The sequence below is a fragment of the Passer domesticus genome, chromosome 15, assembly GCF_036417665.1.
Source record: "Passer domesticus isolate bPasDom1 chromosome 15, bPasDom1.hap1, whole genome shotgun sequence".
Lineage (NCBI taxonomy): Eukaryota > Metazoa > Chordata > Aves > Passeriformes > Passeridae > Passer > Passer domesticus.
Genome location: NC_087488.1, coordinates 7,260,824 through 7,277,305, shown reverse-complemented (window position 1 = coordinate 7,277,305; position 16,482 = coordinate 7,260,824). Strand labels below are relative to the sequence as shown.

General features: G+C 39.5%; 1 protein-coding gene and 1 non-coding gene across 5 annotated transcripts in view; both read left to right on the top strand.

Annotated features, from left to right (window-relative positions):
• The window catches only part of MRTFB (myocardin related transcription factor B), a 66,368-nt gene extending 56,074 nt beyond the window's left edge, over positions 1-10,294 (top strand). For all 4 annotated transcript variants that reach the window (XM_064390626.1, XM_064390623.1, XM_064390624.1 and 1 more), the window contains 4 exons: positions 1,893-2,051; positions 2,332-2,469; positions 3,817-3,877; positions 4,886-10,294. In XM_064390626.1, the coding sequence (XP_064246696.1) occupies positions 1,893-2,051; positions 2,332-2,469; positions 3,817-3,877; positions 4,886-5,424 (897 nt within the window). In that variant the 3' untranslated portion in view covers positions 5,425-10,294. The remainder of the gene's footprint in view (positions 1-1,892; positions 2,052-2,331; positions 2,470-3,816; positions 3,878-4,885) is intronic.
• Positions 10,295-14,543: 4,249 nt separating this feature from the next.
• Positions 14,544-14,615, top strand: TRNAT-CGU (transfer RNA threonine (anticodon CGU)). The gene has a single exon. It is a non-coding gene; the product is annotated as a tRNA-Thr (tRNA).
• The last annotated feature ends 1,867 nt before the right edge of the window (positions 14,616-16,482 follow it).

The window sequence follows — 16,482 nt, the reverse complement described above, 5'->3', positions numbered from 1 at the left end:
TGGTTTTCTGACTTTCCTTGTTGATTTCATCCCTCCTTATGAAGAAAGCTATGGCCTCAGATCCTGAGGATGGTAATTCCAGTGAGTCAAAACCCTACCATACCTCTTCCTAAGGAATGCAGGGTATGATTCAGAGATCCTTCTCTTCCTGTCTACCAAAACAAATCAGCTCTGTAATGTCCCATTCCAGCACATGTTCCTCAGCAGTGGATGTACAGTTGTGACTGCCACTCCAGTCATGTTCATATGGGAGCTGATACCAACCCATCAGCACCAGTCATCACAGAAGAAAAGGTTTTCTCCTCCTCTGAGCCTCTTCCACTGACCTCTATTATTAGGAACATGGAGATTAGTTTTGGACCTTTATTGCATCCTTTTCAGTGGACAGCAAGGTTTTTCAACCTGCCCCTAGGGACAGAAAATTCAGAAACAACTCAAATTCCAAGATGAAGAGGGTCATTTTTTACAGTGTGTTATGTAACTGTCATATCTCAGCCTTTGAAGTTCTTATTTCAGTTTACAAAAGTGCATCATTAACCCATGTTCTGCTGTGAATTGGGGATTGTACCTGAGCAATGTAACCTTATCTGCCTCTGCTTGGGCTCTTGTTGCAGATAAGAACTTACCTTAGAAGATGTATGATTGTGCTTTGCCATTCTCTGGAGAGCTGGATAATAAAGGGGTCACAGCTAAAAGAGCATCCATACTCTTCAGACTGCTTGTTCAGTCTGTTTAATTCCATGGACATTGAGGTTATCCTACAGAAGTCAAAACTGACATACATCCAAAAAGAAGATTTAGTGCAGGTTCTCTGGCATTTGGTGAGGGGCTAATCTTACCTTGTTAATGAAACAGGTCCTATAGAGAAATTTTCCAATCATCCTGAGGCATGTACTTGTACCAGAGACTGGCAGCTTGCTGCCATTGCTGCCTCCAAATTCCTTAAAATGTCTGTAGGACATAACCAAGATCTGTACCCTCCAGTCCTCCCCTCTATTCAGATCAGTTGCTATGAAGACCACAGTTCCCAGCAGAGTTTGCAGCCTGCTACTGCCCTAGTTTTTACATCAAAATCAAAATATTGATGTGATACACCAGATCAGGACACGCCTCATGCATTCAGCATTAGATCTACCTCTCTCCATCCATGACCTAAGATTTGTCACGTTTGTTATAAAGGTATTTGGGAGTGATACTGAATTGAAAACAGCCTCACATGCTCATGCATTCATAGCTTCTCTTCATCTCCCTTTAACTCAAAAGTATGAGAAACAGGATACTGCTGGGAATCGTTTGCAGTGAATATGTGGACTACCAGTTGAAGAAATAAAAAGTTTCATATACCAAACTCACAGTTGATAACCTGTGTTCATCAGTTTTATCTTTTGCCTCTCCCGCAATCTTCACAGATACCTGTAGTTACTTTCCAAAAAAAAATTAGAATTATATGGCAGAGACAAACCATTCTGTCTTAAAACTGGCAGGAGAGGGCAAATGTGGATATATGTACAGTTTGTATCAGGTCAGAAATAAGCTCATTTGTCTAGACTGTCCACTAGATGGGGACATCATGGATATGCTATTGAACTGTTCCATACACTTTCCTTGTGCTTCCTGGAAAATTGCAGGAAAATGTTTTTACTAATGAGTGATGAATGAAAGTGTGTCAGAGCACAAAGTTTCTTTCAGAAACTAACTGTTTTGAATTTAGAAATTATTCATTTTAAAGGAAAAATCAGTATAAATAACATTCAATTAATAGGGAATTTAAGCAAGCAACTATTTTAGAAAAAAAGGTTTTATATTTCATTAATGTAATATATCCAATGTTACCTTTTTTTTTTTTTAATAAAAAACCCACAATCTGAGACTGATCTGTTAATCCTTTTCAGGTTTTTCCACCTGTCACATCAAATGCAGTATTTTCCTATCAGACTGCACCAGTTTCAACACCTTCACAACCTTTTATTAATAAAACATCAAACTCTAACATTCACCCTGGTGGTAATCAGGTCCCTTCTGTGCAGAATGGACCTGCTGCTCCCAACAAGGTAAGGCTATCCCAACATTCTTCCATAAAGTTCAGGTTTATATTATTCTTCTTATATAACATGTGACTTTACATATTGCAGTTCACTCAAGGAAGAATGTTCTGTAGATTTTAATAATGCTGATATGTGCATATGTGTTAGAGAGGGAGAAAGAAAATTATTTTATCCCTCTGATTACGCTAATACATGGATTAATGTGACAAAATACCATAATCTGTACAGCTTGATCCTGAATTCACTAAATCACATTATTTAGTCATTATTTTGTTATTTCACTCAGCCTGGGTCTCCATCTCAAGCCCAGCCTTACATTGTTCAGCAACCCCTCTTCAACAACACAGTGTCCAAGACAAAAGATCCTCCTCGTTACGAAGAGGCCATAAAACAGACCCGCAGCATCCAGCCATCGCACCGCGAGGTACTTGATAAACAAAGCTGTTCTCTACCATTGCCAAAACCATTGCTTGTTTTAGAGTTTGATTTTTTTTTGGTTTGGTGTCAAGATTTTCTAACATACCCTGTCACTAGTTTCATAACTACATGTGTTTAACTACAGGACTCCTGTTTCATTATTCTTTTATTGAAGCGGCATATATGTAAATAAGTAAATGTAAATATGTAAATGTAAATATGTAAGTAAGTTCCCAGTTGGTGATAATTGGGATAATGCTGCTGCTGCTACTAACAGTAACTAGCCTTCAGATGACTTGTTTTGAGAATGTGTGATACCCAAACCTCACACTTAAGAGAGGAAATATGTTTGTATTTTCCAAAGTGAGTAAATTTGAGGAGAATTTGTGTGAATGTGTTTATACACAAAGGCAAACATGAGCATAGGTGCTTGCTTGAAAAGAGTCTGTATTGAGTGATCTTGCTGAATAATCCTGTGTAGTGCTTTGTCAGTATGAGTAATAATGGTTTTTCCTGATTTTGTGTGCTTCAGAACTATCCCAGAAGATAAAACCCTGTAGCCCCTTGTGTTGGTTGGGTTTTTGTGGTGGCAGATCTCAGGCACAGCTGTGGGTGTCTAATGCCCTTTCTGTGTCCTTGGCATGTGAGGGCACACAGGTTGTCTTAGGTCACTCTGTCACCACCAGTCAGCCAGGGCCTCCCCGCCAGATCTCCTGATGACAAATCACCTCCCATCCCTGGAGCATAAGCAATGGTTTAAAACACTTCTTCAGACCTTCATGAAAGTCTCCACTTTTTGAATGAGTGGGTTTGTGGGAGGTTTTCTTACCTTTTGCTTAAGGTTCAGTTATTTAGGGGATGGCTGTTTAAAACAAAGATGAACATTTCCTGAAAGCTTATTCCCCCCTTTAAAAAATAAAAGAACATAAATCTACAAATTGGGAAAAGACCCCAGAGACACCTAATAAAATGCATCTTACATGATGGACATTCACAGGCTATCTTTGAGAGACAGTGGAGCAGGGTTTGCAACCCCCAAAGTGCTGCAGTTATCATTATGCTGGTACAAAATGGGGTTAGTAACTCTCCTACTATGTAGCTTCCTGCACCACTCTCTAGGTTGCCTTCATGAAGTCTTTGTCACGCTTTTTCCCCATTCCTTTGTACTGAAACCAGCCACAGAGACTGCAAATATCTCTCCAAAGTATCTGTTTTCTAGATAGACAATTTCATATTAAGGATTTCAGTCTTTATTATAGGTTAGTACTTACATACTGTTGATAGAAACTAGGAACAATGAGTGTAGGAAAAAATACCACATGGAAGAGAATAACCCTGTTCTCCTGCACTACAGATTTCCAGTGCACACAGTCAGCAGATGGATGATCTTTTTGATATTCTCATCAAGAGTGGAGGTAAGCTCATTGACAGCTGTGTGATGTAAAGATTTTAAACCTGGTAATAAAAACGCGCTGCTATAATCAAATGAGAATTCTTTTAGGAACAGGAGTTAGAATCTATCTAGCCTGAATGAAGCTAAATTTCTGGAAGTTTGCTTAGTTCCTTATTAAAGAAAACACTTCCCAAAACACATATGGTCAACCTTCTGTAGAACTTCATGCTTGCAAATTAGCTCAGGCAGACCTTTACAATAATCTCTGAACAGCATTCAAATTATTAAAATAACACCTTAGGGTGGCACAGACATACTTTATCAAAATTGGAAAAGTTGAGCAAGTCCTTAACATGTTTATTGAAATTATATAAAGAATAGAATAAGGTAAGAGTTAAAGCATGTTGACAGTAAAATTTCATTAAATATAACCATGTGTTTTCAACTATAAACAGCAAAGATACGTTACTGGGAAAAGTGTGCATGAACTACACGGAGACATTAATGAATAACAACTTTATGTCAGTTAAAATAAGGGAGCTATCAGAAAGGCACTGATACAACTAAAGTAATAAACAGAGTAGCTCAGCAATAAAAGAAGGAGGCTTTCTCCCATAATTAGGCTTAGTAGCCTAAGAGGGCATTACAATGGTGAGAAATGTTGTGGTGCCAAGTGATTCAATTAATGGAATGATCTCGACAGGAGTGAATGTCAGGGCAGAGGGACTGGTTCTAGGCAACTGGAAGATTAGCTGTGTTCTAAACATCAGAGTATTTTTTTCTTTTTCAAAGCAAATTGCAAGGTCACCTGCAGAAAATGTGGGTAGACTGAGATAAGTAACTTGAGTACTCAACAACTCAAGCTAAATTAATGATCATATTTTTGAAAAAAATATGAGTGGAGCAGCAAAGTGACTGTTAGTGCACTTAATTCACTGTGGATGCATCCCAAAGTGGGCTGGAGTTTCTAAGTATGAGGATATTATGTCATCAGCTGTTTGAATTCAACAGTGGGGTTTTTTTATTACAGAGATTTCACTTCCAATAAAAGAAGAACCATCTCCCATATCTAAAATGAGACCAGTGACAGCCAACATCACTACAATGCCAGTGAACACAGTGATATCCCGCCCACCTCCGCAGATCCAGATGGCCCCTCCTCCTGTGTCCTTAGAACCAACAACCAGCTTGTCTATAAGTTTGGAAAACCAACTTGAAGCCCTCTTGGATGGAACTTTACCATCAGGTAATGAAATTCCTCAACTGACAAGCAGTAATGAGGACAGAGAGTCATTTTCTTTAATTGAAGATCTCCAGAATGATCTGCTTAATCACTCCAGCATTTTAGATCACTCTCATTCACCCATGGAAACATCTGACCCACAGTTTACTACTAACAATTCTTGTCTGTCTCTTGACCTTCCCGATACAAATTTGGACAATATGGAATGGCTGGACATTACAATGCCCAGCTCCTCATCTGGACTCACCCCTCTCAGTTCTGCTGCCCCGAGCGTGTTTTCCACTGACTTTCTAGATCCACAAGATCTACAGTTGCACTGGGATTAAGCTGTAGCCAATGAGAACACGACCTGCAAGTCTCTTTACAGCAGAGGTCCATTATTATACCATTCTGATTGCAGTTAACATAAACTAAGACAGTAATGTTTGGAAGAACAAATGCTTGAAGCTAATTCCTTATTGATTTCCAAGTTTACAACAGTGAATCACTTTATGCACCTATCAGTAATGCAGATCAGGGCCCTCTGAAAGCTGTATTTCACAAGTCAAGAAAGGATGATTGTACTTTGTGATTAAAAGTACCCCAAGGTAAATGTATCACAAATATTTAAGAAAGAAGTTATGTCTCTGGCTTTGTAATGCTTAAATGAGCAAAACATGACTAAACTTAGAGTGGGATGTCAGTTCTCTGTATTGACCCAGTGAGCAAATGTCTGGGGAGGGGAGGTATCACTGCACTTCATTGTTCCTGTGGAAAGCCTGAGCCAGGTTCAGAACTAATTGTGAGGGCAAAGGCAAGTAGAAGCACTGGCTGGTTCAGTGAAATTTCGTATATCTAGTCTCTTAATTTGTTCAAATTGTTTTTATATTTTGCTTTTGTGGATTTTAAAACACTTCCCCCATTCTTTAATCATGAGGGAGGAATTTAACTGCATCCAAAGGGATATTAAGTGTAACTGCAAGAAATCCACTGTAGCTAATGCCAGGTAATTTTGAGAACACTGAATTTTCTATAGCAATGCTCTGGATTTAATAGCTAGGTTTTAATGTGTATATCAGACAGTTATTTGTATACTCTTTTAACTTTATATAGCTTATTTTTGTGAACAGAGGGGAACACAGTGGTCTTCAAATAAGAGATTATTATAATGGAAGTAAATATCCTATTTTGCTTTGTGTTTGAGGATATTTGTTAGACCATTGAATCCAGTATCTCAGCATACTAGAAAAGTTTGAGGAAGTAGAAAAGTTCAATTAATAGTGTTGTATACTGCAGTCCTGCAAGCATCTATGCAAGAAGAGTCCCAATGCCCTCAATAAAAGATGTTTGTAGGACGAGATCAAGCTGCAGGGGACAGTGCTGACAGGACAACCATAATTTCATAATGAACACTTTGTCTGTTGAACAGCTTTGTCTGCCACTACATAACATCAGGGAAACCAACAGAGAAGCTGCTCAGTGTGAATCCTGACCACCAGGATCAGAATGTACTGTTTGTGATCAGAGGGCATATGCATATCTGAAACAAAGAACAGCAAAAATTAAGGTCTTACCTCACAGCACAGCACATGATTTCTTTTTGTTTGTTTTAAAGCCCTTAGTTGTTGTTTTCAGAGTCTATTTTGAAAGCAGTTAGAAAAACAAAAAATTCAAGTAGAACTAATACACTTTGACATTCTGTGATTGTCTCTCAGGTAATAGCTGTTAAATGTTGCCATAGATGATGGAGGCTAATAATCAAACACAAAATTGGAATTTCCTATTAGGGAATTCCTAAGTTAAGATAAAAGGAAACACTCCCTGTTTCCTGAAATGGGGAAATATTGTATGTTTTCTAGTCTGAAAACTGATTTCATTGCATGGTTCTTTCCTCACCAACAAGTTTCAAAAATAAAGTTTTGTAGGATTGAATGAAAAAATGCCCCAAAGCTTTTGCCTACTTCTTAGAATAATGATATCTATCAAAGAAATACTGAAAACAGTAAGTAGCTGTTAATCCACCTAGCAACCTTCACCACATTTTTCAAAAAGAAAAACACAACACAATCATGCTAACATCAAACAAGTACTTTTGTCAGAAAATGTTATGGAATTAACTGAAAATTTGCATCTCCAGATATAACGCAGTCTGGTTTGCTGATATGACAGAATTCCATTGGCTTCAGATAAAATAATGGATGACATCATTGATTCAGAGTTTGAACTGATACCGTACGTTTGCATCATATCAATTACAGCACTTTAAATCATTATGTATCTTCACTGGTTTTACTGGCCAAGAATTACTGTAATATGAAACTAAGTACAAGAAAACAATCTTTGGAGATTTTCACTACACGCAGTTGAAAGACATAATTCCTTATTCCCTCTTGCTGTGCCTACAATACTTGAGTACAATATTACATGTGGACTGTCTGCCTTAAGCTTTGATGGTATAGGACTTTTCAATAACAGTGAACACTTAACATTCAACTTTTTGCATTCCTGTTCATCATCCTATCTTGGGAGCTGATACTTTGAGATACGAAGTGCCCTCCGCTGTTACGAGAATAAGAATCAAGGACTTTTGGTCTGATAGGAACAACTCTGAGTGAAATTTAGTGTTCTGCAGTACTGTCAGTTTATTATGTGTGATACACCAGACATCATACAATATATGTGTGGTTAGAGTTATCCCTTTTTGACCCTGCCTCCTGATTAAATGAGAGGCAAGTAAATTAATTTTTAGAGGACAAATTAACCTAGAGCAACTGTACTGTCATTTTTGATGTGCATGTAAATAGAGCTTGAAACTGGCAAAGTCATCTTGCTACAAATTTACCCTTATTGGCAGTGTAGAATGTTAATTAATCCATAGGAATCTTTGTGCAGAAATAAATCCAAACAGTTGAGATGTCTTGTTATCAGTACGGTATAGCTTTCTGCTCTGAACGTCTATTTGAAAAAAAAATAAAAATTAAGGGATCATTTTAGTTTCTGAAGTACAAATATTCTAGTGTAGGGAATGTGTGATTACTTTTCTGTACATTTCAGAATTATGTATTAAACCTTATATGAAATGGTTTGCTTTAGACTTTGTTCTGAAATGTGGTATGTTTGCCATAGTTGTGTATGCCTGTTTATGGCAGAAATAGGTTTTGCTTAGACTTTTGTGTGTGCATGTTTTACATGAAAATTTTTGTAGCACAAATACATCTTAGAAATTTAATCATGACTGTGCAGTTTGACTGCACAGAACTGAATCTTTCTCATTAAGAGAACAGTTGCAAAGGAATGCACTGGCACTAAATTTGCCATTTAATGGCTGCAGTATACTAACAGAATGCATCCTATCAAATGTGGTGTTAGTGGGTCCTTCAAAGTAATTAAGAATACCTTTTAATCAGTATGAAAATCAGAAGTTGATTGTTTACACATCTAGACAGAGAGAGCTCAGACAATGTTTTACTAGGCTCCTGTTACTCAAGAGGAGTCACATCCTGTGTTCAGTAGAATTTACTGTGCACTTTTCGTGCCCTTCAGCATCAGTCACAGCAAGGAAGTTCCCAGGCAAAATTTTGCTTAACATTAAAAATAGTTTAAAAAGCATTGTCATACTCTCTCTGACAATAAAATTAAATTATGGCAGTTGTTCTCTACAGAAATTTAAAATGTAATCCAGCAATGTGGGCTTGCAGACCTGCAGAATCAGAACTTCAAAAAGCTGAGGCCACAGCTTTTAGAAATGATCACAACTTAATACTGACATTTATTTCCCAGGTATTTCTAAATTCACCACCAAGAGTCATGTTCAGAGAAGATGGTGATCCAAACAGAAGTGTCAACATTAAACTTTTCTGCTACATAATCTCAGACATTCAGGTGCCTCAAAAGCATAGGCACTGCAATCAGAACACAAGCACGAGCTGCTGAACTATTTCAAGGCAGAGAAACTGCAGTTACAGGACACATTGAACTGGAAGGGCATTATGTAATCAAAGCACAGGAAAGTTCACAGATGTAAACAATTATTATTTGGATGGCATCTTAAGTGTATTATAAACTTAAAGCAAACTCTATTAAAACTGGAAAAAAAAATCTTCCACTTATCTCTAGTAAATGTTTTGTTGAAACTCTTGGTATTGTGGCCTATGAAATCACCTTTCAGTGACTTCTAGACCACACCCCAGAAGGAATTTCATGGGAGATCCGTGAAATTGAGTTACATATAGTACACACATGGCCAATAAAGAGCATCCATAAAACCGGAAATAATCTCAAATATTCCTTTTATACCAGTTTGCTAGGAATAAAGTGCAAAAAAGAGACACCTACATCATTCTGTAGTGTCCAATACTGAATATAAAGTGTTTTTAAGTTAAAAGTGCATAAATGTATTTGTAGAAATCTAGCCAAAAAAGCCATTCTAGCTATGAGAGCAAGTTCTCAAAAAAAGCAGGGAATGGTTAATAACTATATAATCACACTATTTTTATAAAATTATACAGCTCAGATATTCAAAAGACAGGCTAAAATAAATTATAATAATATAAAAATTTAAATAGGAACCAAAGCATTGCCATTTATATTGCCAAAGGAGGCACTTTGTATTTTAAAACATAGGAAATTAAGTCCCCAAAAGTGTTATCCATACTTTTTTAAAATTAAGGATGTAGATATTTTCAAAGCTGTTTTTGATGTTTAACAGTACAGATTTGTTTTTGTTGTTTGAGAAATTTGTAGTAACTAATAGCACAGGCTTTTTTCCAGATAGGATTTTCTTCACAGTACTGCTTGCAGTAGAAATAACGCTAACCCTAGTAGGTGTTTCTCTTCTTATTTTCATATTCATAATTATGTCTTAGCATCTCATTTTGTGAAAAGAAGAAGATAAACACCTGTCTCTGGGGCCCTCTTCATTTAAGCACTACTTTACTAAATGCAAATTATGGCAATCAGGGCGTCAGTTTATGTATTGCCTTTCTAGAACCATGATGCCTTTGTATTTGCTGTTTGCACCCCTAAAATCAATTCCATATGTTTGAATGCCATATGTTTTGCACATTGTACTGTATATATGTAATGCATACTGTATTTTTATATGTGTACTACATTTATCAAATATTTTGTACATAGTGGCAATATTGTAGCTACTGAGGAAATGTTTGATATTTCAGCATTTTTGCTAAGTGTCTCAAATAAAAAAGGAAAACTGTGTTCACTTGTCCATGGTTACTACTTAAAATGAAAATATAATTTTGACTTTTATGAGTCTGATACATTTGGCCTATGTTCTTACTCACAGAAAGGAGTAAGAATGAATCTGCACCCCCAAGGAATTATGGTTTGCCTTGAAAATCAGAGCCAAAATCTGTAAGAACAGAGACTTCTGTACCCTTGAAGTTTAGGTTTGGATTCCCATTATTTTTAGTAATCTTTTTATATAGCATCATTTACTCACAGAATGGCCTGGGTTGCAATGGACCTTAAAGTTCACCTTGTTCCCTGCCCTGGGCTGGGACACCTTCCACCATCCCAGATTGCTCCAAGCCCCATCAAACCTGGCCTTGGACAGTGCCAGGGCTGGGGCAGCCACAGCTTCTCTGAGTGCAGGATCTCAGCACAGTAAAGAACTTCCTCCTAATACCCAACCCAAGGCTACTGTCTTTCAGTTTGGATCCCTTCCCCTTGTCTTCTCACTGCAAACCTCTTGTAATGCACTCTAATACATGACTTTTCCCAAATTCTTCCAAGGTTTTCAAGTTGTGTTGGGTTGTGAGATTCTGTATTTTTGATTTGCATTCTGCTCAGCTTCTGGAACACCTGAATGAATTTTTTCAGGAGTATGAGCTACGAGCTGTTGGCACAAGCTTCTTTTAAAGATGAAGCTGTTTCGTTCAAATATTTAGTGTTACACTTCCCCTTGTGAAGGCAGTCCTGTACTAATCACCCACCCTTTCCTCATTGATGTCTGTTCTACACTGATGACATCAGAAGTTTTGATATTTGGCCAAATATTAAAAACTCCATAAAGTAGTAAGTAGTAATTAAGTGAGTAAAACTGAAAAAAATTAAAAATTACTAATAAACACTTTAAATTTCATATCATACCTTTTCTCTGTGAACTTTAACCATTGTAAAAATTTGTAGGCTGTATGTGCCACAAACTTGATATCATACACCAAACACAAATATTGCAAAACAAGTGCAGCACTTTTTGACCATATATTTGTGCATTAAAGAAATTACAGCTGGAGTATAACAGAGATAAAGCATCTGTTTTGGTGCCAGCTGACAGTCTGGGGTTTGATTGTTTCCCAGTGACAAAATATAAACACATAACCTTCTTTCACAAGCTGTGTTCATATTACTATTTGATGTAAACACAAAACAAGGCTTGATAAAGCTTGAGATTATGCTGAGTGAACTTTTTCCACAGACTAAACCTTGACTTTCAGTTACAACTCAGTTTATTCAAACATGCTCTACAGATGGCCATCAGCACATTTGTCTTCACTCTGTACTATATTCAATGCCATTTGCTCCCGCCTACTGGCTTGGGATTTATTGTACAGATGTTGTCAGAGGGACATATTTCCTAGAGTATTTGTAGTGTCTCAAGTAGGAGATGTTTCTTTGATGGCAAAGAAGACACATGGATTTCCCCACTCCTCAAAGTTTATAGCAACTTTACCAAGACATTCCTAACGCAAAATCAAAGTAACAAATTAGAGCTTCTGAGAGCCCACAGGCAGGGCTTGGGGTTTTGTTTCTTCAAGTGTTTATCCATAAATGAAATGAGAAACTCTAAGATAAATACTTCCCTTCATGTAAAAAAATCACCTGTGAGTCTCCAGTCTTCGGTGCAGAAACAGGACTGCAGGGCCATTCTGCCATCATTCCTGAACCCCTTCCAAGACCAGTGCTGTGGATTAGAAGCTAAAATGGCAAACAGAAACATTCTTACATACAGCTAAGACAAAGTCAAAGCTCAAGTAGCTGCAACTGAGGAGCTGGAATGCTCCTCAGCATGCCATAGCAAGTCTATATAAAACTCAATTGCACCAAATCTACATAAATCAAATTGTTCCCCTGTATGTATCTCAGAAGAGTCAGGAACATGTTGAAAGGCCTTGTTTTGCACATGGAAACAGACACCAAAGTCTTTCCTAAAGAAACACCTCCATCTCATATGTGTGAGGCTAAGGAAAGGAAGAAAGAAAAAAACCTGGTGATTATTTCTCCATCCAACAAAATCACTGACAGTATCTTTTCAGCAATAGAGTCCTCTAAGACTTCCCTTTTGCCAAGGCACGCTGTGTTTAAAAGAAGCTTGTGTCAGAAGAGAACAGCCCTCCATGCACAAGGATTCAGCATGGAGGAAGGGCTTCAACACCCAGCTCAAACAAGGGTAAGGGCCAGCATAAAAGACACTTCCAAACAGAAGTATCCAGACACCAAAAGGCAATTACAGTTTTTTAAAAGCAAGTTAACTTTTTTATTATAAAAACTATTGTGATAAATCAGCTCACCGTTAAACAACACTTTGTTTAGACATAAACAGTTTATTCAGACACACTAAGGAAGTTAGGGTCAGAGTAGACAAATTTTTTAAACCTTATCAAGCATTTCCTCTTAATCCTGTTAGATCATTATGAATTCAAATTGAAGTTTCTGTCTCCCCATACAGTTAAGGAAGAACCTGATCAAGAGAAGCTGATTTACCATTAAATACTATTCCCAATGCCAAGCAAATACATTTATTACAATGTACTGTGTTTGAAGAGATAAAACCCACATGAATTCCAACAACAATTCAAACAGCCCTTCCACTCACCACAAAATTACCTCTCAGCTCACAAGGATCCAAAACCATTAATAAACACAGATGTGAGCTGCACAGGAACTGTGATGACAAGTTACAACTGGCAAGTGTGGCACATAAAAGAGCGTATTTTGTAATAAACAAGTAGGCCAGAAATGGCATCTCATCAGTCAAACATGAATAATTAAAACTGAACTCCTTTCTGCTGCCAGCTTGGCAATACTAAGAGTAACTCCTTCAGCCAGGGGAGAGAAGTGGCTCTCTGAGGTCACCCTGTTCATAAACATCACAGGTGTGAGAGATGAGGGAGGCAGCTCCCACTCCTACTCACCATCCCACTTTGAAATGCTGCAGTGTTTACACTGACAAGACAAAAGCAGAATCCAACAGTGCTATTCTCATTTCCCAGCTTTCCATAGTCCAGATGAGGGCATGTGATGAACAGGACTGGCAGATAAATGCCAGCAAGCATTCAGATTGCCAGGCCATCAGTTCTGCCCCTAGGGACTACAAAACCAGGGCACTTTCAGCACAGCTTATCCAAGGCAGCAGCAAACACACTTAACAAGGGCTGACCATCCAGTAAGGTAACTTAAACACTTTTCACTGCAGAGCAAGCTAATTCAAATCACTCTGTTCAAATACAGGCAGGCATAGAGTTATCACAGACAAACTAACAAATTATAAGTTTTAAATAACTAAAATATTTTCATACATTCAAGGCATGAAGCATGACTTTCCAAGATGACAGTTCAAAGAACATCCCAAAAGGATATGCAAGTATTTCCCTCCTCACTGCAGGGTGGTTCTACTAGAGGACCTTTGAAGGTCTCTTCCAAGCCAAGTTATTTTGGTTCTGTATCAACTTTGTAATACACCTGCATTACAGCACTACCAAATCAGTACTCTGATTTAAACTTTTACAACGGCACCTCTGTGATATGTTCACATGTTTCCTCCTCAAGGAAACCAAAACCACACCAAAAGGAATATAAAACTTGGATATCAAGCAACAGTTTCATGGAGAATTTAAACAGACGCATTCAATGAAAACTAAAACCTTTGTTTTCACGTCACACTTGTAAAAATGTAGGAGATCCCGTCTAGAGAATATCTAGTATCTTTTCTGCAATTCACAACACTGAGCTTTTTGAGGGAACAGCTACCAGGCAGCAAGTGTGTTTAATTTAGTATTTACCATTTAGTTATCCAAACGTTTTGCATTCCTGCTTCTCTTCTTGGAGGAGGAACATTTTAATCCCGTTTTTTTCTCCCTCTCCAAGCCGTGCTGGCCCGCTGTGAAGCAGCCTCTCGAGTGCCGTCTCCGGGTACCGCACCCTCACAGCCCCGGGGCGGACGCTGCAGAGGGCTCTGCCCACAGAACGCCTCCATAGCCGGAGGGGACGCTCCTGGCAGCACAGAGGGAGACGAAGGGAGAGCGAGAGCCAGAAGAGAGCGGCAGCGGCGGCAGTCCCGCTCGTCTGTCCCTGCTCCCGCTCCGCCCCCTCAGCCGCGCCCTCAGCGCCTCAGGGCCGCGCGCCCCGGCAGGGGGCAGCCCAGGCGCGCGCGAGGGCGGGCCGTGGGCGGGCGGGCGGGAGTGGCGCCAGCGATAGAAGGGCGTCAGGAAGAGCCCTTAACGCAGGCGCGGTGGCCAAGTGGTAAGGCGTCGGTCTCGTAAACCGAAGATCACGGGTTCGAACCCCGTCCGTGCCTTGGCGGGTCCGCGCAGGCGGGAGCTCTCCCCCTCCTTTTTACGGGAAGGCGGAGCCCCGGCCCGGCGGCACCAGCCGGGACCCTCGGCGGAGCGGCCGCCCCGACCCGCCCGACACCGGGCATGGCGGCTCCGCAGAGCCGGAGCCAGCAGAGCCACGCCCCCGGGCGGGTCCCGGGCTCCCCCAGCGCAGGTACCCAGCCTCGGGGCAGCGGCTCCGCCCGCTCCAGCGGAGGGTTTTGGTGAATGTCGGGCCAGCCCTGCCTCCACCTCGGTCATTCTTGTCCGTGCTTCAGCGGCTGCATGACCGCCCTTCTGACATCTGCAGGAACAGAACAGTGTTTCTTCGTTTGTTCTTGGAGCCTAATCCTGCTTTCAAGAGATGCTCAGCTCAGCCTGAAGAAACAAAACACGGTTTGAAATGTGAAAGGCCAAGGTGACTGCTGAGGCCTAGTGGAAATCATGTCAAACGCCTTTTCTACACAGCACTATTGAGGCAAGTGCTGGTGCCTACCTTATCATGCAGTCATTCCTGAGAGGAACAAGTGGAGCCTCTGCAGCATCTTGTTTGAAGAGATCCTCCAGCTCCTTCAAATTCTTGTTTGAAGAGAGCCCTCTCCAGAGGCTGCAGCTATCAAGACCATCGTGTAATCCTTCAGGTCCCTTTCATTGGTTTACCCCCACCCTGCCACCATGCATTTAAGTATTTATTAATTTCGTTCTTCTGAGTAGTTAACCATAAGGTTTCTTCATTGTACCACCAACCACTTGGAAGAATTATTTGCAATGTGATTAGTGTGTACTTTACATTTTCTATTTTCTAATAGAAAACAACTCCCTGTGACACTGAAAATGGGTAAGGAAAGGGTGTGCTGGTTACACTCAGAGGGCCCCAGCAGTGCTCCCTTCTCCAGCTGAAACAAACACTGGGTGCTTTGCTGATTCAGCAGCACCGAAAGTGGCCAGGAAGTCCAAGTCAGTGACACTGCGAGGACCAGGCACCAAACCTGCCCACACAGTTAAGGGTTGACAGCACTGAAACACATACTAACAGTGTAAATAGGAAAATAATTACTAATTGAAGGAAATCTTTATTGATTCATGGTTGACATTTACTTACCATTTGAAATTTTACTGACCACTGTGTCCACATGATCACTTTTGTTCTCTGCCTGACAAATCTTCCTCTCCTATTCTGCACCATTGTTGTCAGGATTATAAACTGTCTATTTGCTGTATGAACAGAAATAAATGTCCTTAACTATTTACACTGGATTTTGTAAATATTCTTATATATTTTTGCTTAGGGATACAAAGGACAGTGAGGTACGTCCATGTCCCTGAAACTACTTTCATAGGAGGGTTGTAAAAACTACATGCAAAAAATCAAACTCAAGGACAAAGCACATATCTGATAAATACTGCTTTCTGTTTACTACAGTCTCAGGGAGGGTGAAGGTGAGCCACCTTGCCACTGATGAGTAAAGCTTTCATAAATTCATGCTTGTTTTTTAGAAATAATATATTTGTAGGACAAAGCCAGGTATGCATAAGAGCTGTGGCTGTGTCTGACCCTCTTAACAATGGTTTGAGGCCTGTGAGCCTGTGTTAGGTGACAGATAACACAAAGCCTGTTTTTCCACAGTTTGCAGACAGAATTTAGATTTTGTTGAGTAACATTGCTGAACTTTTAGCATGATAACAATGTTGCTAAGTAACATTTTAAGACACGTCCTGTGGTTATCTACTTGAAATTAATTTTGTAATTAGAAAACTATCTGTGCACTCAAAGCCTAGGAGAAACTTGTGCAGCCCAGAAATAGTAACTCCAGCAGCAGTTGAGGTAGAAATAATTAACATATAACACGG